Source organism: Nelumbo nucifera, chromosome 8 (assembly GCF_055504915.1).
Source record: "Nelumbo nucifera cultivar China Antique chromosome 8, China Antique-T2T, whole genome shotgun sequence".
Classification (NCBI taxonomy): Eukaryota; Viridiplantae; Streptophyta; class Magnoliopsida; order Proteales; family Nelumbonaceae; genus Nelumbo; species Nelumbo nucifera.
In genome coordinates, this window is record NC_142656.1 from 20,349,105 (window position 1) to 20,374,981 (window position 25,877).

Consider the following 25,877-nt stretch of genomic DNA (forward strand, 5'->3'; position numbering starts at 1 on the left):
AGAGTCATGGGATCTAGGTTTCAATAGAGGGTTTAGGAATTCAGAAAAAGGGTGGGCAAATGAACTTTTCTGTCTTCTAAACTCAGTGTTTTTGGACCAATCTTGTCTTGATAGTAGAATTTGGTCAGAAGATTCCTCCGGTTGTTTTTCTTTCTCTTCATTCTTCAATGCTTTGGTGCACTCTTCCAACTTCGTTTACACTTTTCCTGTAAAAGAAGTGTGGTGTGCTCATGTACCTATTTCAAAGAAAAAGACCAAACTGGTGCTTATCCCGTCATGTTTGTAGCTTTTTCTAGAAGAGTGGTGAGATAGTAAATCATCTATTAATCTCCTGTCCTTTTGTTACTCTTATTTGGGGTCAGTTCTCCTCTCTTTGGGTGCAGATGGATTCCTCCTACAAGCGTGGTGGATCTTTTTTAATCTATTTTTTTGCATCAATCAAAGAAGAGAGGAAGGGTGATGTGGAGAACGAGGACAGCAATTATTTGGGTAGTGTGGGAAGAGAGAAATAACAGAATCTTTCAAGGGAAAGAAAAAAACAGCACATGAACTCATAGAAGGGATCACCATCAAGGCTATACATTGGTTGAAATCATTAGACCTGTTCAAGGACTTATCTATTGATACTTTAGTTAGAGGTCGGAGCACAGTAGCAAGTTCATCCTGTTCCTCTATAGCTATTCAAGAGGACTGGTCCCCTCCTTTAATTGTTGGTGTAAAGCTGAACTTTGACAGCAGCTCTGTAGGTAATCCAGACCCCTCTGGAATTAGGGGTGTCTTTAAAGATGGGGCAGGAAGAGTCCTTGCCCGGTATTTTGGCCCGATAGGTTTGGGAGAACAGAAGTTTTGGCACTCCTACAGGAGCTCAAACTAGCTAAACAACTGGGTTTTCAGCAATTGGAAGTAGAGGGAGTTTCGAAATTGGTAATTGGCTGGATGCAAACAAACAGTTTGGACACTTGGTCCCTTAGATAACTTGTAAGGGAAACTATGCACCTAACAAGGGAGCTTGAAGTCTGTTTTAAATGGACTAGGTCCTAGGAGATCAGCCAATGCAATGGCAGACGCTTTAGCAAAGCAAGGAGTTAGTAGGGACAACCTTTTTTGGGCATGTTTGAAATTTATTTTATGTTGAAGGGTCACCTTGCTTATGAAGGTGACAGCTGTACTAAGTCTCCATAAAGATTAACAAAAGTTACTGTTTACCATCAAAAAAGAGATCCATGTTCCCCTATGAAATTTCATTCCCTTCCAGCGAACACCATTCAACACTTCCTTCCACCAAACCTCCTCCTACATAAAATTCAAATAGGTTAACCACATATTTTCAAACCTAAAAAGGGGTGAGGCCTCTCAAGAAATTTTCAGTTCCTAACCTAATAGGATAGTGATCGGAAGCTACTCTAGGTAAAGCTCTAGATAACAACCTGACCAATGGTCCTCCCTTTCCAAGTTAAAAAGGGACCTATCCAGTGCATAAAGGACTTACTTGATATTTTCTCATGCTAGTAGACACTTGTTGATTGGGATTTCTTGATTCACCAGTGAACATAATGTCATTGAAATCCCTCCCACAAACCCCTGATTGCAAAAAATTCTCCACACATTTCATTCCTTTCCCTATAGTTGTTAGGCCCATAGACATTGTCATTTCCCATATAAACCCATCCTCAACATTCTTGAATTTAATTGAAACAGAGAATATGTCAGCTTATAATATGCTCATAGTCACTTTGTCCATGGAAAGAAATATGTGTTATTCTACCCTACCTTTTTTAGACAAGCTAGGCACATCATCATCAACATCCAAGCCTAATCCCAACTATATGGGGTCATCTAAGGCACACTGCTGTATGTAGGAAAAAAAACAGATTTAAGACAACACTTGAGTGGGTAATGAACCCCTTTTTTCATCTTCTCTGGGCTTTACTTCATCAACCTACAAATACAAACACACTTGTATCCACTACAACCTCCCTTCCTGTGTTAGGCATTACATGCAATCTGGGTTGTATAAGAGGTTTAAAGGACCATGAAAATCTTCAGGTTATAAATTTATTGAATATCTTCAGTCATATCTTTCTTAATCCCCATGGTGATAACAACAAATTTTGGACCCTTAATACCATTGATCAATTCTCTTGATCTTCTCTTTTTTTTTCTTTTTTGTCTCTTGATGAAACTTCCCCACCTACCCCTTTCCTCCCCTTCTCCAGAAATTGCTTTGTGGATAGGATATGTGCCTCCTAAGGTGAAAGCCTTCTTTGGAAGGCTTCCTTATGCTCAAAAAAAGAACAACCAATTGGTGCATGTCTCCTAATTTGTGACCTCTGAACGAGTTGAGCGAATGTAATCTCTCACAGTTCTTGGTTTGTTCACACCCCATTGTCTTCATATTCACAGAACAACAATTCCATGAAATTTTGGGGTGAGAGGAGTTTCAAGGAACCATAAGTGATTTGATCCTAAGTAGATGGACTATGCTGGCTAACTTTTCTCCCCACAAATTGGTCAGATCTAAGTCATGGGAAGAACCTGAACAAGGACAAATTAAACTGAGGGCCCATTTGGCTTGCAGTCAGAATCAGAATTGACTGGAATGGATTCTCATTCCCAAGGGAGGGGAAGGGAGTGACCATTTCCTCAAATAGGGAAATGCCATTCCACCAGGAAAGGGAATCAGATTCCAATTCCACCCAACCAAACAGTCACAATCAGAATAGACTGTTCCGGTTCCAATTCTATTGAGAACCCAAGCCAACAAGGCATAGGAGTTTTCTGAGACTATAGTTGCAATATAGAATTTGGACTTTCAGGTGCAAGTGGTCTTTCTGGACCCAAGGCGCAAGGCAATCACAAATTTTTAAAAAACATTTAAAAATGCAAAAAATGAAAAATATTAAAATAATATTAATTAAAAAACTACATAATTAAATTTTAAATTAAATGTTTTAGAAAGCTTATTCACTCAAATTAAAATGCATAAACATAGCACATAAAATAAATCCGAAGTGAAAATATATCCAAACTACATAATTAAATTTAATCATGTGAAACTTCCAAGCTCTTTATTTCTTTCCTAATTGCATTACTCTAGTTCTACGAGCCACTTTTTATGAAGCCCCTTAAGGCAAGCCCAAATAAGTCCATGCTAGGGTCTTAAGTTCTTAATCCTTGCTTAAAAAATTGGTTTTATAATTTAGATTTAGTTCCTTATCTTTTAAAAAAATGTCATGTATTAGGAAGAATGAAATGAACAATATTAGCAAACAGGGGGTTCTCAAAGTACCAGCAAGTGAGTGAAGCAAGCAATGTCAGGTTTGGGGAGTCCAGTGCACAAGACTCTCACCAATGTCGGGTTCGGGGAGGAGTTAAGAATTTAAGACCCTAGCATGGACTCATGGACTTATTTGGGCTTGCCTCAAGGGGCTCCATCGGGGGTCTAGGGGTAGAGGCCCCAGCCCAACCACCATGATTAAAAAAAGTACAAAAAAGAACAAACTTTAACAAAGGTACATGCTTGGGCTGAGGCACAAAGCACATTAGGCACATGCCTAGGCACACCGAGTGTGTGCCTTCTAAAGTGTCTAGGTTTGGGCCTAGGTGAGGTGCAATCCTTGACATGTGCCTTGCCTATGCACCTAAGTGCGCCTTTTCAATCACTGGCTTAATTTTTATGGATTAAGATTTGTGGAGGAAAGAGGATTTACTGGTTTCTTTGTTGAAGAAAATTGTTGAGTAGTGATTTTTTTTATGATTGAAATAAGTTTATTAATGAGCAATAGACAATAGTACAAAGTCCCCGAGTAGAGGCACGAGTTGCAACCTCTCTGGGCTAGTTAAGTACGAATTCCAGATTACTAGTAGTTTACAAAGTAGCACAAAAAAGGTCTTCCCTGGAAACCCCCTGTTTGACTAAAGAATCGGCCATAGAATTAGCAGACCTGATTGCTGGTTAACCACTTTACTTTTTTGATGAGATCTTCCTAGCCTCAAATGGTAGTATCCGGGTTTAGAAGCCATCCCGTTACCACCTAAGAGTCCCCTTCAACTAGGAGATGCTCCACCCCAAGCTGGTTAGCAATCTGAATTCCTTGTACTGCAGCAAGGCTTTCTGCCCTTGTGGAGTCTCCTACTCCCACTTGTCCTGAGAATAAGGAGATTAGTTGCTGTCCTTATTTCTCAAGACACCTAAAGGCCCTGGATTACCTTGGCTGCTTCCATCAAAATTCAACTTGATGACACCTTCCAAAGGCGGAACCCATTCTGACAAGATTCTATTCTTCTTTGTTGAAGTGTTAGCTATTATTAACCAATTCCTCCACAAGTCATCAAAGGAGAAATCATCAAACATATATAATGTTTTCAGCCAATGGATTGGTCTTGTAAGAATGCAGTCCTTCACTTCATCTAACCCTCTTTTCCTTCCCTAAAAAAATTCTTCCATTCCTTTCCTCCCAAAGAGTCCACAAAGTGGCTGCCCTGACACATTTCCACATGACTTTGCCTCTTCTAGTGTGCCAAACAAAAAAAGATGGGTTAAATAACAACCTTAAATCGGAAGGCAAAGACCACCTACCTCCAAATAAACAAAGGCTCCAATTCCATAAAGCTGTAGCAAATGATCAGGAGATCAGCAAATGGAAACAGTCCTCATTCTTGGCCTTACACAAGGAACACCAATTTGGGGAAAGACAAGGAGAGGGCCTCTTTTTCTTTAAGTTTTCCCAAAATTGTTGGGTAGTGATTCATTGGTTTCTATTAAAGGCACCTTGGTATTTAAGATTGCAAATTAGAGAAGTATTAGTTTTATTTTCCAATATGAACCACTTATTTGATTTCATTCCCCAGTCTACTAAACAATATTTTGGAAGGCATAGGAGGCATACCTCCAGGTGAGGCACCCAGAAAATGCCTTGAGGTGCATATGAGGTGTATACCTCAAATGTCTTTTTTGATTAGGAAAAAAACTCAAATGCCTTTTGCATGTGAGAGGCATATGCCTCATGCACCCTCACAAAAAAAAGGAAAGAAAGAAAAGAAAAACCTCAAATGCCTTTTGCATGTGAAAGGCATATGCCTCATGCACCCTAATAAAAAAAGGAAAGAAAGAAAAGAAAAGATGGCAATTTGACCCATCCCGTGGGGCTCCACCACACCCCAACCCAACCAGGGTGGGTTTTTTGACCATTGATCCAGGTTTGGGGTGGGTTTCAGGGAAAACTGAAAACTCTAGGGGCCGTGGACGGGGCAGGGATAGTATTTGTCCACCCTGCCCCGACCTTGACCCCGAACCTACCCTGACTATACATAATTGTTAATATACATAATATTATAATATTTATATTATATTATATTATTTGTATATATGATACTATATTACATTACATAATATAATATAGTAGTTCTAGGTAGGTTTAAAAAAATACAAAAAAATTGCAAGTAGGGAATGACCAGGGCGAGGCAACGGGGATAGGGATGGGGTTGGGATTTCTAGCCCCGATGGGGTTTGGGCGGGAATGGGGCAGGGTATTTGAGTTTGGGGTCAAGGCCGGGGCATGCAAAACCCAGCCCCGCCCGCCCCATTGCCATTCCTAGAAAGAGAAGAAATAAAAGAGAAGAAATAAAAGAAATGGAAAGAAAGGGAGGGAAGGGAAAGGGGCGAAGACCACCCCAACACCTTTTTAATGCAGTCCAATTTCAGCTACTGTTATGCATTCTTCTTAATATAAGGCATCTTTCATATAAAAAAAAAAAAAAGGAAAAACATGATGAGATCCTCCTTCCTCTTAATCTTCTTCTTCCTCATCTTAAAGAGGCTTACTCTCTTTTTTTTGATAAATGAAAGAGGCTTACCTTACTCTCTTGTGTTCTGGTTTCTGAACTATGCCTCACGCCTCCAAGTAGTGGAATGCCTCACATCATGCCTCCACGTTTTAAAACATTGCTGTTAACAGACTAGCAGATAGTATAGCCAGGTTGATGCAATAAATGGGGGATTCCACGAACTTTACTTTTTATGAGATTAATTGATGATGTCAGCCAGTGGCTGTGGAAATTGTTTTTCTGTGTACCTCTAACTTTGGAGGGTAAGGCTTCCCTGTATACTCCCCTTCAATAAAATTTACTGTTAATGATCAATGCACACATCCACACACAAAGAAACCACGTTGGAACCCCCTTCCCAACAAAATATAAAAGAAATTAAAATAGAAAAGGGAACTCAACACCCAAATTGATTGAGGCTTTTCATGTGAGATAGAAAAAGAAAACCTGAAAACCTATCAGTTGCTTTAGTTCTTTGTTATCAATTTAAAATGTTCATCAAATCCCCATTTCTTTCTTTTCTTGGTCGACTACACTTTTTTCCTTAGTAATGTAGCAAGTCTCCTTTGGTATTGTTATTAAGAATTAAAAAAACATGTTTTTTTCAAAAAGTTTCTTTGTTTAATGAACTACATTCTGAGAATATGGACCATACCTTCTCACTACGGTGAGAATCATAATCTTCTTGCTTTCGCTTGACGGGTCCTAGTGTATTTTGATCACTCCCTGCAGATTCCTTACTCTTCCTAGCATTCTCTTTATGTCTGTCCTTGTGCATCCATTGGCCATCAGAACCACGTGTAGGGCGATCATTATGAGAACTTGACCTTTCACGCCTTGAATTTCTGTCCTCTCCAATGAGTTGATTATCACGTGCATAGGAATCCTCACGTCCCCTATGTTGTGAAAGACTTTCTTCTTCTAACCGTTCTCTTCTCTTAGGCTGCTCACTGTGCTGCCTTTTATCTTTAAATTGGTACTCTTTGTCAGAACTTAGACCTTTTGAAGATGAATCATCCTTAGCTCTAACATTCCCAGCCCATTGCTTGTCATCTACTCCTCTTCCACTCCTAACTGTTGTCCTCCCTTCTTCTCTTTCCCGCTTTGACATGGTATCTTCATGAGATTGTTTGAGCCTCTGCCGGTCATCCCTTTCCCTTTGACGCCAGCTATCATCTCTGTGCCTAGTGGAGTGGTAGTCATCAGGTTTATCTCTCAGCCTTGCTTGATCATCCCTCCTCCTCTGCTCCAAAACATCATCTCTCTCCCGCTTTCTTCGGCTGGTATCCTCCCTAGTTCTGTAGCTATGCACAAGTTCTTCTTTGTCAGCTTGTTCCCTTCGCTGGTACTCTTCATCCTTCCTTCTCTTGGTATGAGAACTATCCATATTCTCATGATGGCTCATCAAATTATCATCTCTTTCCCGGTGTCTTGGTCCAACCTCTTTATCATGGCGATCCCTCCAATCACCATTGTCGACCCGCTTTCTGGAATGAAGATGCTCATCTTTTTCATTTCTCTCACTTTCCCGGACCTTACTCCTTTGCCTAGATACCACTTCCTCAACACGCTCCCGCTTCCTTGTGTCTTCCTCCTTCAACCTTCTCCCATGTGTTTCTTCATCTCTCCTTTGCAAGGCTCCAAGGGAACTGTCTCTCTCTTTTGCCCTCTCAAAACCCTCAGACTTCATATGTGAATAATGTGGTGAATTGAGATCCCTTTCTCTATGACCATAGGAGCGATAAGAATCTTCCCTCCCTTTTACAACTGTGTGGTTTCGATCCACATCTGATCTCACATCTTGGCCATGATCATTTCTCCTTCTGAAACTAATGTCATGCTCATTGTAATGCCTTTTCATATCCCTTGTGTGTCTAGGCTGTCCGTCTTGAACAACTTCCTCATCACCTTCATGTCGCTTCTGGTATTCTCGGCTGCTCCCCGATCTTGCTTTGCTGTTGTCACTACTACGTGCTGCCCTTAGGTCATCCCCTTCACCATGTTCTTGGACTGCAGGCTGTTCGACCAGAGAACTCAGTTTTTGTTTCTTAACAGAATGAAGTACAGTTCCGTCATCAAGGTTATCACTTGGGACTATTGTATCTGAAGCCATTTCATCCCCTTCCACTTCATTGTTTTTATCAGGTAACACAAGATCATCATTTGCATTATCTTTTTGTTCTACACTTGGCTCCCTTACAGCTTCTATTGTGATAGGGGATGACGAATCTGGACTCTGTTTTCCATCAATGCTTCCCCCTGACTTCTCCTTTTGACTATCATGGGATCTGTTCAGCTGATCACTTTGACTTGGGGTTACTTTTCCATCCTTGGTTGTTAAATGGGGATATCGGTCACGCGCTGTTCCTTGTGGCCACCTGAAATTGAAGGAGAAAGGTAATATTGCATAAGTTCGCATAGAATGTTATTTACCCTAAATTAATACAACCTGTAAAAATAGACACCAGTGACAGGTGGAACAAGATAAAAATATATATCATTTATGAATGAGAAAAACCCCACCAGTGTGAGTTTGTCTTACATTGCTGGTCCCAAGCCTGGATAAAGGAGGATTGCATCAAGTTGGCAACAGGCACTAAACCTTTTGCCAAACTCTCATGATTATGGATACTGATTTTAAAAAATGATTTAAGCACCCATATTTTCACAATGGATGTGGCACTGAACCGAACAGATTGGCAAAACAGGATTCATATAGCCAGCCCCTTCTAGTTAGTGTTAGACAAGGCTTAGATGATGATGATAAAGATGAAAAAAAAAATGCATAGCAAATATACATACACAATAGGTTGCAAAATGATATTGAAAGACAAGATTACGATGATTTGGATAACTAAAGACGGTCATAAGCAAGTAAAATAAAATTGGGAAGCCAGCTTATCCAACAATTAACAAATATATCAGTGGTAAAATAACAATGGCTACACCTTTGATGGAGGAATAAGCATTTTGAACTTGTATATTTCTCTTTTTTGTGATGTTCTTGTATCTTCTGTTTGAGGTGCTACCTTATCACTAGTAACATCATAGCTAAAGGTGATTGAAACACTAAATTTTTCCATGCCTTAGCAAATGGTAGGAAGAGGAAGAACTCAATTACTTCTTTATTGGTGGGTGGGGGGAGGGGGGTATTGAGATCACAGATCAAGGTGAAATCGCTAAGGCCTTTGCAAATCATTTCAGATCAATCATTCATAGAACGACCAATGAGAGGTGGTCTTTAGATGGGCTTGAATGGGCTTGGAAGAGAATCAAGTGGAATTCTTAGAAAAAAAGGTGAGGAGGAAGAAATCAAGGAAGCAGTTTTCTCTCTTGACAGATATAAGGCTCCTGGGCATGATGGTTACACAATGGCTTTCGTTCAAGATTGTCGGGAGATAATTAAAAATAATTTAATCAAAGTTTTTAGGGAATTCAACAGAAGGGGGCTGATGTAATAGAAAAGCAAGGGGTTAATGGGGAGACTGTATTTTTGGCATGCTTGTAAATTGATTATGTTATGAGAGGTCACCATTTTGAAAGGTGGCAGTTGTAATTCTATAGTTCTCAAAATTAATGAAAGTCACTGTTTCCTATCAAAAACAAATCCACAGAAGGGGAATAATCAGCCCAGGAATGAACTCCACCTTCCTAGCCTTGATCCCAAAGAAGAGAGAGGCTTCTCAGCCAGGGGACTTTAGACCTATAAGCCTAGTGACCAGCATCCATAAGATTGTGGCCAAGGTTTTATCTTTGAGATTCAAAAAGGTCCTTCCTTCTCTCATATTCCAGCTTCCAAGAGACCTTTATTCGAGATAGACAAACAATTAACCAAATCTTAATTGCTAATGAATGTGTGGAGGTCCAAAAATGGTTAAAGAAGAAGGGAGTAGCAGTCAAATTGGATTTGGAAAAAGTCTATGATATTGTGGACTAGGATTTCTTGATGGAGATTATGAGGAAGTATGGCTTTGGGACTTTGTGGTGTAAATGGATCAAAGGGTGCTTGCAAACAAGTCATTATTCTGTTATTGCTAATGGCTCGGTAGTTGGTTTCTCTAAGGGACTTCAAGGTCGTAGACAAGGTGATCCACTTTCTCCCTTTCTCTTTACTTTGGCAGTTGAAGTCTTAAGCAAGTTGATTTCTAAGGCAAATTCCTTGCAGATGTTTAAGGGTTGGGTAATAGGAAGAGATAGAGTCTTGGTCTCCCATTTGCAGTTTGCATATGATAAAATCTGAAGTTAGTAGTGAAGCTCTTCGAGAGGATATCCAACTTGAAAATCAACCGGTCTGAAAAATCTGTTGGCTGGTATCAATTTGGAAGATGATGGTTTGAGAGCAATGACAGAATCTTTGGGTTGTGAAAAAGGAAATTAGTCCCCGAACTACTTAGGTTTACCCTTACGTGGAGAAGGCTAATGGTGATGTGATGAGATCAGAACTAATGGTCCATCCTATCAATGTATTCAGATCCTATTCAGCATGGTGATGGGATGAGATCAGAACTAATGGCAGCAAGAAGGCTAAAGAATTGGGGATTGAGAGACTAATCATTGAAGGTGATTCAAAAATAGTTATGGGCTGGCTGAGAAAGGAGGAAAGGGTAATCTGGCAGCTAAGGACTGAGTTCAGGCACTTCAAACAGTTATCTAAATATATGCTCATCCAAATAAGATGGACTAGAAGATCTGCAAGTAGCATGCCAGATGGTCTAGCTAAGGAATTCAGAGACAATCCATGTTTTGGGCTCATTTGTAAATTTGGGATGGTTTGGGTTTGCTTTTTTTTCACAACCTCCTGTTGCATCTTTGTATGCCCTTGGGGGGAAACAGAAAGCTTTTGGAAGCCAATGTTAGAGAGGTTCACAAAGAAGTTGGCAATGTGGAAGAGAAATTATATTTCCTTGGGGGGAAGACTCACCTTGATAAAATCTACCCTAGCAAACCTGCCCACTTATTTCCTCTCCACCTTTAAGATCCTGGTGAAAATAGCTAGGAAGTTGGAGAAGATTATGAGGGATTATTTTGTGGGAACCGGGCGATGAAAAGAAAGATCATTTAGTGAAGTGGGAGCAAATTTGTTACCCTAAGGAGCAGGGTGGCCTAGGTATAGGTAACATATTAAAGAAAAATAAGGCCCTTCTAGGGAAATGGCTGTGGAGATTCCCTTGTGAAGAAGATAGGTTGTGGCACAGGGTCATTAAAAGCATTCATGGTGAATCAGATAACGGCTGGGATGCAAAACTAGCTTCCAATGCAGCTCCAAATTCCCCCTAGAAGGCAATCTTTGAGGTACTACCAACCTGTCTTCAATTTATCCGGTTTGGTGTTGGATGTGGCAATAAAGTTTTGTTCTAGGAAGACCTTTGGTTTGAGGATTTGCCTCTTATGGTTAAACTCCCGGACCTCTACTCCTTATCAAACCTTAAAAACAAACCTGTTGCTAGGATTGGTATGCTTCCAAATTTGGGTTGGGACTTTGGCTTCAGAAAAGGATTGAGGGAAAATGAATGTGAGTCCCTAGTGCTTTTGATCTCAACACTTGAGAAGCATGGTTCAAAGTATCGATACGCCTCTGCGTATCGGCAAAGTGGTATCAGTACTTTGAACCAGGGGGCAAATAGATCTACCTTGTACTGGGTAGAACTGTAGCTGATTGTATGTGGTTGCAGATTGGGTTAATGCATTTCTGCAACCTATAACTATTGTAACTGATTGTAACTTTTTCTCTGTTGTTAATTAAAAAACAAAATTTTTTGATAAAAAAAAACACCATAGGTTGTGTCATCTGTCCACAACAATTGAACAAGATGCATTTATTCACCCCCAAACCTATATGTTACTAGAGTTGCTTGTTACTAGCAGATCTGGACTCCAATGCAACAACCCCATGAAAAGAAATTACTTTACTATTCAAAAACAATGTACCATAGTCCACACTCCACACACAATATGACCTCAGGGGAATTGGAAGTTCTCCATTTGAGCTCATTCCACCAACAATAGGTAAGTGTGACCGGCATTACTATGTGACTTCCTTAATATACTTCCAGGGCCACTGGTTTGTTAAGGATGCATTACAGCCCAAAACTAGGGCTCCAATTAAGGTTATGCATTGTCCTTTTGAATAAACACCAACAGTGTGAGCTTGTCTTACACCAGTACACCACCAGTCCCAAGCCTGGACAAAGGAGGGTTGTGTCAAGTTCGCATCTGGCACTAAAAGATTTTCTGAACTCTCATTAACTGACTCCATGTAGTTGGGATAAGGTTGGATGATGGATGGATTACCGGCATCCTTTTGAAGAAGTAAAAGCTTGGGTTACATCATCGAAGTTGCAGTTGACTATTCTAGACATCAGACAACAAATGGACAGTGGTATCAGTTTCACCTATAACCAAATAGAAAAATGGATTCATTGCAGAGAATTCAAAGTGTGTCAGTTTCTGGCATTTGAAAAAATAAAAAGAATAGAAAAACTTTTCATTTGGAAAAATCTGATTTCATTGGAATGATTTTTTGATGAATGATAATAAATTTATTAATTCAGAAGCAGATTTAGAGTGAGTTCATACAACATCCCAGGGAGAGGCGCGAGCTGCAGCCCCTCCTTGAATCTTACAAGTAAACTAGGAAAGAAAAGCACGAATCACAACTGAGCCCAAAACAATTCTTCCCTATTTACCCCTTGCTTAGCTAACACATCTAACAAAGTATTTGCTGATCTCCCCACCCACTGTACAGTGACCAACATATTCCTTGTCAACCAACTAAATTTCTTCATTTCATTCTTGTAACGCCACATAGCCTCTTCAGGATTTTTCAACCAACCCACCACCACTTTGGAATCCCCCTCGATTGTTAGGTGTTGTACCCCCAGCTGGTTTGAAAATCGCACCCCTTGTACAGCAGTTAAAAGTTCTGCCCTGATGCAGTCCCCAATTCCCAAGGGACCTAAGTAGAGCAACAAAATCTCTCCCTTCTCATTTCTCAAAGCACCCCCCATTCCGGATAATCCTGGATTACCCATGCTACTTCCATCAAAGTTCAACTTCAGTGAGCCTTCAGATGGAGGAGACCAGCTTGTAATTGATTTGTCCTTTAGAGATGAACACCTCGCTACTGCTGACCAATTTCTCCAAAGGTCATTAAAGGAGAATTGATAAAAGATTTCCAAGGTCTTCAGCCAAGGTATTGCCCTATTTAACACACAGTCTTTCAATTCCCGACTGCTCCTTTCCTTTTCTTGAAAAATTCTAATATTTCTTTCTTCCCAAAGAGTCCAAATCAAGGTAGCACGAGCACATCTCCACATAATTCTCCCTATTGTTGTAGGCCAATAAAAGGTAGAATGGTTGAAGAGCATGTGAACTTCTGCTGGTAGACTCCAACTACTCCCAAACAACGAAAGTAGCCAAGCCCAAAGGTCTGCAGAAAAGGGACAAGATATTAATAGGTGGTAACAATCCTCACTGTGAGCTCTACAGACGATACACCAATTAGGAGAAATACAAAGGAAAAGTCTTCTCTTTTGTAGGTTATCTAGAGTGTTTACTTTCCCATGGAATACTTCCCAACAAAATGCCATAATTTTTTGGGGAACTGGCATGCACCAAATTTCTTTTGACGGAAAGGGTTGGTGAGTAGAAAGTTGAGAGATGGACTTGAAGAAAGAAGCACAAGTGAAGGTTCCACTAGGTCTAGGAGTCCATACCCTCTTATCTGGCTTGGAGGGATCCAAACAAACCTGATTAAGACAACCAAGCAAGACAGAAAGAGATTCAATTTCAGCATCCCTAAGTCCTCTACGAAACCCAAAATCCCAAGTAGGATCTAAGGGTGTTCCCAAAGGTGAGACAAATTTTGAGACCACCTCTTTTTTGTACAAAGAAACAGAAAATAGCGAAGGGAACAAATCCTTTAAAGGTGTGTCTCCAACCCAAATATCCTCCCAAAAATGAACAGTGTTGCCAGAACAAACTTCATACCTGATAAAATTGAGGAATTGAGGAAGGGTGTTGTGAATGGCCTTCCAAGGTGCTGCTAGGTTAGCTTGCCTTGATACACCAGCATCCCATCCATTCTCTGACCTCCTATGAATGCTTCCCTCCACCTCATGCCACAATCTCTCTCTTTCCAATGGCCATCGCCACAACCATTTCCCTAACAGAGCTTGATTTTTTCTAGTTACCCTCCCAAGTCCCAAACCCCCCTCTTCTTTACTTCTGCACACAATTTCCCAATTAACCAAGTGATCCTTTTTTTCTCGTCCCGACTCCCATAAGAAATCTCTCATCAACTTCTCCAGTTTCCTAGCTTCCCTAACTGGTATCCTAAAAACAGACAAAAAATAGGAAGGTAAGTTAGCCAAGGTAGCTCTTATTAGGGTAATTCTCCCTCCTAAAGAGACATAATTCCTCTTCCATGAGGCTAATCTCTTCTCAAACTTTTCTATCACTGGGGTCCAAAATCTACTCTCCCTAGGATTTGCCCCGAATGATTCATTAATAAGTTTTTGGGCTTAGTAGCATGTGATATCATCTGATTATCTGGAAACTGTAGTAAGTTGTGTGTAGAGTTATATTTAATTACAGCTGATAAATATGTTATAATTAATTAATTAATTAATGTGTTTCCTACTTGATAAAATAAGTAAATTATAGTAGAGAACAGATTTTTTATAACAGCATCCAGCAATCATGACAAAGATCCTTTTGAGAATTATCCATTTGGTGGTTCTTCACAATTTGAGAGTCCAATTACTTCTGTGGTTGCTTGGGACAACAAGGGTTGGATGATAATACCTAACTATATACTTGCTTTCCACTAAATCATTCTTTAGTTTCCATTCTGGACTGTCTGCATATATAGTACAGAAATTATATTTAATGCTTCTGTTAGCTTTTGCACTTAAGGCCCTGTTCGCTTTTAGGTAAGTTACCTAGGTAAGTGTTTCCTGGGAAATACTTACCCGGCCAATTACATTACCCATGTTCTTTTATTTCCCAGGTAAATAAGACAATGACCGTTTTAGCCATAAAAATCTATTATTAAAAGGGGTATTTTTTGTCCTATCAAATTGTTGGCAACTTCCCCCAGGTAGAAAAATTATTTACCCACCTGGGAGATGGTTATCACTTACCCAGGTAAGTGATAACCAGGAAAATAAATTTTCCCTGGTCCCCACATAAATCTGAAAAAAGCATGTTTCTTGGTCAATGTGAACCAAATCCCATTGACCAACACCCCCCCCACACCCTCAAAATATAAAAAACAAATGCCCCCTAAAGGAGAAGTTTTTGGAAAGAAACTTGGTCTCAAAAAAGTTGTGATGGAGAGCAATTAATTGGAACTGATAACTAGTATATCTAACTCAAACAGAGAATATTGTTGGTAGTGAATATGCAGGTTAAATTCAACATTTTGCTCCTTAGCTCAGTAGGGTTTTGTGAAAAAGGAGAAATTTTTTTGTGCCACCTCAGTGGCTGACCAATGAACTTTGAACAGAGTTTAAGCAAAACTCCAAGGATTACATTTTTCACTCCCCAAATCCCAAGACTCTAGTAGGTATAGAAAGAAATGATTTAGACAAGGATTACTAATTTGACCATTATCAAACATAAACAAAGACAATGTTGACCCTATATTTATGTAGTACCTTTCTTCATGTGGCGTGCTAAAGACACTACCAGGGTATACAGGAGTCCTCCCCTTGGAACCAGGATGGTATTGAACAGGTGCATCAGCAGGATATGGCAAAATCCCATCTCCTTCATGCATGGTATTGTGAACGGAACCCATATATGATGCTCTTCTGGCCACTGTTTCCCTTTTCCTATCATTATAACTTTCTGGGAAACGGTCATCATAGTATTCAGTCTCAGTCTGCCCAATATCTTCTTCAGCTTCGCGATGTCCTTTAAGGCCCTCCCCTTGGGAGTCATTATCTTGCTGTTTGAGGGTACCAGTATCTGTGACGGAATCATCATCTGCCGAATCCTGTAGGACAATCTGTTCACTGACATATGTAAGTCCATACTCATATGTTTTATAAAGATATGCACAGATAAATATAATGATCATTGAGATATACAGAAGTTGAGATTGAGCTGAGTCTGGACAGGGCTTTCTACCTCTATTATTGCATCTGAATCACGGATCCGTGGTGGCCTGGTATCTACGGAAGGAAGACGTTCACCATAACCACCTTCCACTTGTATTGCTCTCCCAGTTGGCTGGTTTTCAAACAAAATGAGATGAACAAAACAAGAGATAGAAGCAAAACAAAATTAATAAAACCTATAGAACAGCAAGTTGATAGTGTTATGGTATGAACATTGTGGACACAATATAACTGGGTTATTACATTGTGGACACAATAGGACAGGAAGTTGATACTTGTGTAGCTGGGCTATTACATTTCTGACATGTGGAGGGATAATGTAACTAATTCCAAGCCCCAACCATCCACCAGGTAGGAAAACCCCTGCTTTCTCATGTAACCACTCCCTTGGTCACATTATCCCTAAACCCCTTCATTTATTGGATCTTTCCTCAGCTGACATTAACCTTCTACATCCATTATTTTAATTCAGAAACTGCTGAGAAAAGGGAAGTTAAGTTGGGCAGGTGGCCAGGTGCTGAAATTTTTGCCTCACGAAAAAGGTAGTTTGGGAGGATTAGGTCCTTTTCGGCTTAGGTGATGCTGCAATGAAGATTCCCATGGTCAACTAATATTCTTCTCTAAATGGATTGGTTAAAACAACCATGTGTGTGTGTACATATATATATATATATGCATGTATTTATGATATACCTAAAATCCATGTGTACATGTGATGTGCGTGCGAGAGTATGTGTTCGTGACCCATAGGCACGGGTATCCAATGTATGTGTGTATGCATATACAGGCATATACAAATACCGTTAGAAAACTAAAAAAAAGAGCTAAGTAAACATTAAGGAAAAAAAAATTATGTTGTGTGAAAGAGGTCACCAGCAAAGTAAGAAAATAAATAGCTTTAACATACTATTGGTGGTCGTGGTCGTGCAACTCTTCCTTGGCCCATTAAATCACCTTGCCCACCATCTGTCTTTCCAATATGTGCATTTTCAGCTGAAACATCATGAATACCTGCTGCAGCTGCAAGCTCTGGGGGCAAATCTGGGTCGTAGTCCTGAAATTAAGTAGAATTAGGAGAAGGTTATGTTGGAATCTGCTGCACTTTTTTACACTGCACTTGCCATGCGCTTCCATTCAGTCTGCGACAGGTATGCATTACATGTGTAAATACCAATGCATACGAGACCAAACATGTCCACCCATCACGGACTGAGTGGAAGTGCATGACAAGTGCAGCAGATCCAGACTCCCCAATACCTGCTCTGATCGCCCACTTTCATAAACACGAATTTTACTTTGCATGGTTGCCTCTAGGCGCATTTGTTCCTGCATAATCAGAAGCCTTGATAAAGGATATCAAATAAACTAAATAAAGGAAGGTTGACACTCTATTTAATAACCAACAGTAGCTTATCAACAGAATATTGGCACTTACAAGCTGCTTGCAATAATCTTTCCAGCTCTCTTCGTCCAACCCAAAGTTGAAGAAGTCTGATACATCAACACCAGGATGTTTCCATGGCTTTTCCGAAAAATTATCAATGTCTACATCAAATACTGTCCTGGAAAATAGAAACAGTAAAAGGGGTAATATGTGTACAGAAAGGTGACATATTTTTGGGTCAAAGCAACTATTATACACAAATCACGCTACAACTACAACTCCCAATCCATAAACAAAGGTAAATAAAAGAGTTCTTTCTCCTTGAATCATAAACTGAAAAGTTTATTGCAAATAGGAAAATAAAGATACAAAATCCAAGGGCTCAGAAAATAAACTCAAGCTACAAACAAGATCCATAATCCAAGGACCTGCAGAAAAGCTCAAAATACAGGCATCCCTTATGCCAGTTAACAAAGTTTTCAGTAAAACATGGTTCACTTGATACCCTCTCCAACTAAAATCTCAGAAATGTTATTGGTGGATTTAGGAAGTTTGCATAACAAATGTTATTCCACTTTTAAGTTGGGGATTAATCAACAAACAGTTGGCACCTAAGTGAAAGAGGCAAATCCTAGCATTGCACTCATTCAAACTAATCAAACAATTAAGTTGTATAGCTCAAATTAAATAACATTGAAAGCAAACTTAAAATAAAGATGGAACCTCTTCTTTTCTTTTTCTTGGATCAAAAAGGAAAGAGGAAATTCATTAAAATAACAGTATATAACTGATGGTAGTAAAATCAAATTTATTAAAAGAAAAAGAATATTACAAAGGTGACAACAAGTCACCCGATAGAAAAGAGAAGACAAATCCTATTCACAACCACCTCCAACCCTAAAACCACTCAAACCCTTGCCAAACACTCCACATTTCAACTCTCCAAGAAAGTCAAATCCAGAAAAAATAGCACTCAGACCAAACAACCAGAGGCTAGAGGTGTTAAGAGGAATTTTCGGAAAAGAAAAATTGAGGCCAATAGGATAGAGAAAAAAGGGAGAGAGAGAGAGAGAGAAGAAAATAGGATCAGTGAACTCAACAGATGAATGGGTCTGCGTTGTTGCAAGATTCAAGGGAGGAAGGAAGATCGTGTCATTCGATGGTGGAGAAGCCAAGGAATCGGAGAAGACATATACAGTCAACCAGCAGCTGAAAGAAGCACCAGAGCTGGAAGAGGAAGTGTTTCATCAAGCTCGCAAGTCCAATCATGAACCGGAAGGTCTTTCATAGATCCAGATTTGTTTGCTGTTTGATTTCCAGCTTCAGGAAGCTGTTATTGATGGTGTAAGAGGAGTTTTGAGGAGTGTAGATAATGCAGCTAGGGAGAGGGGCAGAGCTAACCAGGAGGATTCTGTAGCAGCATAAGGAATCTCACTGAATGTCCTGACCAGTTCAAGAACTTTGGAGATTGTTGCTTGTCTGAATATTGAGGTGAGCTCAAATCCTTTAATTTCTTCAAAGGCATTGAAAGATGACAGCAAGGAAAGGGAGGAGAAGGAATCGGAGTTGAAGAAGAGGTAGGCAGGCAAGATAAAGGAAAGAGAAATTTTCTTAACATGGAAGAAAAGGAGTGAGCAGCAGCAGAGGGTCTATGATAGAAAAAGAAGAATTTTCTATCAGGGAAATGAAGAAGCCAGGAAAAAAGGGGGGTAAGTGAGAGTGCAAGAGGTCTCGGGAGAGGAGATAAGGGAGGTAGGAGAGACGGTCAAGGGCCTTAAAGGGGAGGAGGTTTCAAAAGAGGAAGGCATTGAGGAGAAAAGGGTGGATATTGAGAAGCTAGTGGAGAGACAGGTGGAGGTGGAAATTTCTCTTGGTTTATTTTTTCTAGGAGAGGAGAGAGTGGTCAGGAGGGCAATTGAACAGTTTGAAAGAAGCAGGAGAGAAGAAAAAAAAAAAACAAGAAAAATGTTTTTGGAGAGAGGGTAAGGAGTGGGAGGAAGGAAAAGGGAGGGAAGAAGATCTGGTAGAAGAAGACCGAAAGGGCTGTCAGAAGTAAAAAAGAGGAGGGTCGATGGAGGTTGAATCTGGAAATGAGACTGCTATCTTGGAATGTCAGGGGATGGAAGAAGGGTTTTAGTAAGGTGGTGGTGAGAAAATTCAGTCCAGATGTGGTGCTGCTACAAGAGACAAAGCTGGAGAAATTTGATTTAGGATGTGATGTCTGATTTTGCACAAGTCAAGAAAGAAGACCTTAGGGATAGTCTTTGGGAGGTGTTGGGATTACAAAGTTGTAATTTGGACAATTGGTGATGAATGTTTTTGTTTCTGTTGATGGTGGGTGTTGCCTCAACACCTACTCAGATTGTGCTTTTTTTCTTCTCTTTTAGGCTGCGTTTGTTTTGGGTGTAAATGAGAACCAGGGTAAACTTTACACCCCGGTTCAAATTTCCCTGTGTTTGTTTTAGGTGTTGCTTTATAACGTAAATTAGCGTAAAACTCCACTTAGGATGAGTTTTACATCGAGAATCGGTGGAAAGTTACCACCTATAAAATTGATGTAAATCTCCATCTTCTTCGTTGTAAAACTCTTCAACGGTCAAATAGCTTCTACTCCATCATTATCTTTTCCGAGCAACCATTTCACCGGAGAATGGCATCATTTGAAGAGGAAATTATCGAAAGTGCCCACCTATCTGACCCATGTTGTTCATTACCACCAACCCCGTACCCACAAGACCCAGAAATCCAAGGTCTTGATCGCTTCTAGGATTGTGTGTTCTTCTCCGATCACAGGGGGCGACAGCCGCACCTCCACTTCCCCCATCTTCGCCTGTGGCTTCTGCGGCTGTGTCACTGGTGTGGTTCCATGAACCAACAACGGCTCTTTGATCTGATGTTCAAGATCGCTGGATCTTGACTTCAATCTCCAGTTCTGAAATGCAGAGTACAACAGGATGGCCAAGGGTGCAACTAGCAGGATGAAAAGCACGACGGCAAAAGTGATGTAAAGAAGTCGGCCATGATTTCCAATGAAGGAGACTAGGGTGGGATGGTGGGTGATATGGTAATGCTTGCTCTGCTCTTTAGATAGATCCCCTTTTGCTTAGTGGTAAGTACCTAGTTTATATGACTCAGAACTGCATGTGTAAAAACCAGGGATAATGGCAACTTCGGCCCCTAAAAGCAATCAAACGATGATGTTGGGGAGGGAGAAGGACCCATGACAGATGACAAGGCGGAGGCAGAGCCCATTGTCGCCTTCAATAGACCTCCACTTCCACCTGTACTTGGGCCTGTTGTTGTTCTCTCTTTGCTTGAAATGGGATCACGCAGCAATGATGACTGAGATGTTTTGTGAAATTTCCTCGTTTGATACTTACTGCTGCATTTGTGTAGGAGATAGTTTGGAAATGACTCATGAAATGGTAGTCTGCGTCTAGTAACTGAGCTACAAATGTTAAGAGGTTAATGTAGCACTAAAACAAAGGATGGATAAAGGGCTCCAGCCTCCGAAAATATACTGTAAATCTTCCAATTAACATGTGTAGTATACCGTTACCTGGGCTTCTGTAGGAAAACCTGAAGAAGAGTCAGAGAGGATCAACTGTGTGATGAGTAGGGCAGCTGTGGTTGGACCTTCCACCATCCGGGAAGCATGTAGCAATGCTCCTCAGTCGTCTGCACCACCCAAGAAGATGACAGCCACACGAAGTGCAGTTGCAAGAACATTGAGATTGAGGTTCCTCAATCTCACGGAGCAAGGTGCAATGCTCCTCAGTCGCCTGCACATGAAGTGCAGTGACATGGCGGTGGTGGAGGCAGCAAAGAGACCACGATCAATAATAAGGCCGACGGAGCAAGGTGCAGTTGCGAGAACATTGAGATTGAGGTTCCTCACGGAGCCTCCTTGTTTGTATTTGCATCTTGGGTGGAGCCAGAGGACAGTGGGACCTCACGGAGAAAGAGGATGGCGGTGAAGGAGACTAGGGTGGGGAATATCAAGAGAGAGAGAGAGAGAGTCATTCCCGAGTTCGTATTTTCCGAAGAGAAAATTATCTGGCAATGACACGCTAGTCTCCGGCATGCATTGCCGAGATAGGGAGAGTTTCAGAGCAGGAACAAAGTGGAAGCCTTTCACTTTACACTGTGACAACCAAACATCATCAATGTAAAAATTTAAATTCACCCGGTTCTATTTTCCATCGATCACCGAACCGGCATGAGCTTTTTCATCAGTGTAAAACTGAATTTCCACCTAAAACAAACGCAGCCTTAATGAAATTTTCCTTTTAATATCAAAAAAAAGCATACAAATTTAATTGCCATCCAGATCAAGAAAACAAGGAAACAAACCCCACAAAGATACCCTCAGACCCACAAACCTAGAGAAACAACAACCAATTTACATTCCCAAACCATATCGCCATTGATTATCTTCTCTAAAACTTAATCAAGAACCAATTGGCTTCTTAGTTATTTTCTTTGATTTTTTTACCGTCTTGTTTGGCCCTATAAGCCCCTTCTCAATCTATCAAATGCTTTTGAAACCAGAGCATTTCAATTTTTTTTTATTACTTCTGAACCTTCTCACCACAAGGGGAGCCACCCTCAAAACCTTCACATCCTTAGCATTCTCATTAATCCTCTACTAATTCCAGTCCAGAACCGTTTTTTTTTTTCAAAAACCTATTCTGTTATTGACCTTCCACCCCCTTCATGGACAGCCCAGCCCCTACAGGCCCAGTGACCCTTGGAGCAACTATCTTCAATCCTTGATTTTTTTTCTTCAAAACCCACATCAGTCTCCTTCAATAGGCATCCCAAATTTCTCTTCCAGTTCCCTAAAAGCTTTCCTCTCAAATACCACACCACCTATGAAGAGAAGTTCCAAAGGCTTGCTCACTTCCACCTCAGTATTCACCAGTCTCCAGGTCGACTGAACTCTTTTTCTTTTTTTTTTTTTGATAATTGAAGTTTAATTTTATTATCAATAGATAGTGAAAATACAAGCATCCCAAGGAGTGGCACAAGATGTGACCTCTCCTTTAAAAAGATCACAGAATCTCAAAGCTAATCAAATCAAAAATTACAAAGTAGCATCCCAAGAAGCCCCTTGTTCAGCAAATGAATCAGCCAAAGTATTTGCCGTTCTGCCCACCCACTGAACTCTAACTCCCATACTTCTAGTCAGCCATTTGACCTTTTTGAGAAGATCCCTGTAGCACAAAATGACAGAACCAGGGTCCAACCATCACACAACCACCTTAGGAATCACCTTCAATTAGTAAATTCTCCACCCCAATCTGCTTTGTGAGCTGCATCCCTTGCACAGCAGCTAGCAACTCAGCCCTTGTAGAATCTCCTATTCCCACTAATCCAGAGAATAGGGATAAGATATTACAATCCTTATCTCTCAAAACCCCTCCTATCCCAGTCGACTGAACTCTCAACAACATGAGTTTCATCTAACTAGACATCTTCATCACTTGAACAGTTGTCTTCATCATCTTGAATATCAACTGTAACATTACCATTGTTACTAACTTTTTTTTTATCAGCAACACAAAGAGATTCATTAGAATCAGAATGTGTACAACAAGAAGTTGTGGGTAGGCATAAAGTCCACCTAAACCCCCACTAATTACAATACATACCCAAGCTTAACCCAACAAAGAAATCCATTAGTTACAAAAAAGCCCCAACAGGACCCAAGGGATATCCCACTAGCTACAACATAGCCCAGAACATAGATTGCCTTTGGATTCCTTGCTTAGCTAGACCATCAGCTATGCCATTAACTGACCTCCTAATCCATCTTATGTGAATTTCCATATCTTTAGAAGCCTGCTTAAAGCGCCTGAACTCATTTCTTAATTTCCAAATTGCTCCTTCCCCTTTTTTCATCCAGTTTACAACAACTTTTGAGTCCCCTTTAATAATCAACCTGTTAATCCCCAACTCTTTAGCTTTCTCAAAACCAAACACTGCTGCCTTCAATTCTGAATTCACCATTTCACCATGCTGGGTAGGGCCTGAGAACATGGCAATGATATTTCCATTCTCCTCCCTTAGTAAAAATTTACTAACTTCCTGTATCAGAAAATTTTCGATATTTTCTTTTTCTTTTATATAGGTAATTCTTTCCCCTTCCACCCTTATTACATTGTTACTAACTTCCTGTACCAGAAATGTTTGATATTTTCTTTTTCTTTTATATAGGTAATTCTTTCCCCTTCCACACGCCTCTCTTCCTCTTCCACTCTTCTTTCAGTCCCCTTCCCCATTTCTTCTTGTATTCTTTTTTTCCACAATTTCATTTCAGATATTCCCTCCTATTCTCCTACTGAAAGGTCCAAAAACCTCTCTATTCTCCTCATCAAACCCCCTTTCCTCTTCCATAATTTTTTGTCTCGTCTCTCAACAATCAAACTTCTGTTTTTATCTCATGCCTCTATGAAATCATATCTATCATCTCCTTCACTATATCCTCCCTTCAGTCATCCCCAACAATGTTGCCTAACTCACCTTTCTAAGTCTCTTTTTCAAGAGATCGCACTGAAAATGTCTTCTTTGAGCACATTGATTCTTTTACACTACCCAGTTCTTCCCCTGATGCATACTTTTCAAATTTCACCTCAAGCTCCTTTATCTCTAGGATCTCCACTGTCTTGCTTCTTATTTGCTGAAAATATACTTCATAACTTTTTTTTGATAAGTTAAGTATACTCCATAACTTTGCAATAAAATGCTGTTAATAAAACAGGTTCTACATTTTAAATGTTCATTAATTTTTATCATTTTTAATGAGTTCATTATGCACAATAAAGGTCTCAACTCATAAAAATTATTAATTAATTAAAAATGCATTAATACAAAGTTATCTAATAATACTATTAAAACTATCAATTAATATTTTTATATTTGCATTTCTTATTTTTAACTAATTGTTGGTATTTTTCATTATTATTCATTAATTTATGCAATAAAATAATGTTAATAAAATGGGTTCTGCATTTCAAATTTTCATTAATTTGTACCATTTTTATGAGTTCATTATGCACAATAATGAACTGTTACCATGGCTGTTCTTAATCAGGTTGGGATGCAGGGTATCCTGAAGGGCTTTGCTCACAACACCTTGGAAGGCTATTTATGGCATTCTCCCTAAATCCCTAAGTTTTGTAAGGTTATGATGCTTGTTCTGGAAACTCCATTCTTTTTTGGGAAGATACTTGGATGAGCACTCAACCCCTAAAAGACCGTTTCCCTTCTCTCTATTCCATCTCCCTCTTTAAAGAAAACCAATTTCATGGTTCCTTCCCCCCCCCCCCCCCGGTTTGCCCTTTGGCTTTAAACTAGGATTTTGGGTTTCGAAGAGGGTTAAGGGATGAAGAATTTCTTTGTTTTCAGAGCTGTTGTTGCTTCTAGATTCGGTGTGTTTTGACCCCCCCTAACCCGGATAAAAGAGTATGGTTCCTAACCCTGGTTGGCTCCTTCACTTGTGCATCTTTCTTTAAAACCCTTTGCTCCAACCCCTCCTCTCAGGTCTTCCCTATTAAAGAGGTTTGGTCAAGGCCAATTCCCCCCAAAATAGCAGTTTTCTGTTGGGAAGCCTATTATGGTAAGATCAATACTGTGGAAAACTTGCAAAAGAAGAAACTTTTTATGTGTTTGTCCCCAAATTGGTGCTTTCTGTGTAAAGTGAAGGGTGAGGACTGTAACCATTTGCTGATATCATGCTCCTTTACTGCCCTCTGATGTAAAGCTGCTGTTCACTCTGGCTGCTTTTGGGAGATTGACAAAAAGAGGGAAGCTAATGTGGAAATGTATCAGAGCTGCTGCCTTGTGGACTTTATGGGAGGAGAGAAATGCTAGAATATTTCAAGAACAGGAAAGAAGTCTTGCTGAAATCAAGGAATGTATATTGACAAGGACTATCTCATGGTTAATATCTTCACATTTGTTGGCAGATTACTCCTTTGATGACTTAAGGAGAAACTGGGCTGCAGTGGCTTCTACAATCTCCACCAAGAACAATTCACAAGTTGAATGGAAACCCCCACCAGATGGAATGGTAAAATTGAATTTAGATGGCAGCTGCCAAGGTAACCCAAGGTCATCCGGAATTGGTGGGATTCTGAGAGACAAAGGCAGCAATATGTTGTCTCTATTTTCAGGACCAGTGGGTGAAGGTGATTCTGTAAGGGCAGAGCTACTAGCAGCAGTACAAGGTATACAGATGGCCAGTCAAATTGGAGTGAACAATCTATTAGTAGAAGGGGATTCCAAGGTAGTAGTAGGCTGGCTGATTAGCCCAGAAACAGCTTGTTGGGGCTACAGGGATCTGTTAAAGAAAGTTAAATGAATGACAAGAAATATGACTGTCAGGTTTCAGTGGGTCAGAATATCAGCAAATGAATGGCTGATTCTCTGGCCAAGCAAGGGGTGTCAAGGGGAGATCTGTTTTGGGCTACTTTGTAATTGTGTTTCAGGCTTGGGCGTGTTTAGTGTATATGGTTCAGTCCTCGGGGGAGGTAACATCG

At 40.2% G+C, this 25,877-nt stretch overlaps 1 protein-coding gene across 4 annotated transcripts in view; it reads right to left on the reverse strand.

Moving 5' to 3' along the window:
* Positions 1 to 25,877, reverse strand: part of FIP1[V] (FIP1[V]-like protein) — a 55,272-nt gene that overhangs the window by 22,585 nt on the left and 6,810 nt on the right. For 2 of the 4 annotated variants that reach the window (XR_016079122.1, XM_010277438.3), the window contains exons 3-8: positions 17,386 to 17,512; positions 17,208 to 17,276; positions 16,858 to 17,004; positions 15,961 to 16,062; positions 15,486 to 15,838; positions 6,482 to 8,204 (exon numbers count right to left, since the gene is read on the reverse strand). Coding sequence is in view for 2 of the 4 variants with exons in the window: in XM_010277438.3 (XP_010275740.1) it covers positions 6,482 to 8,204; positions 15,486 to 15,838; positions 15,961 to 16,062; positions 16,858 to 17,004; positions 17,208 to 17,276; positions 17,386 to 17,512 (2,521 nt within the window). In the remaining 2 variants the exon portion in view is untranslated. Of the gene's footprint in view, positions 1 to 5,856; positions 5,928 to 5,981; positions 6,113 to 6,481; positions 8,205 to 15,485; positions 15,839 to 15,960; positions 16,063 to 16,857; positions 17,005 to 17,207; positions 17,277 to 17,385; positions 17,513 to 25,877 lie in introns of those variants that run through there. The other 2 variants (XR_016079123.1, XM_088892537.1) reach the window with 2 other exon arrangements.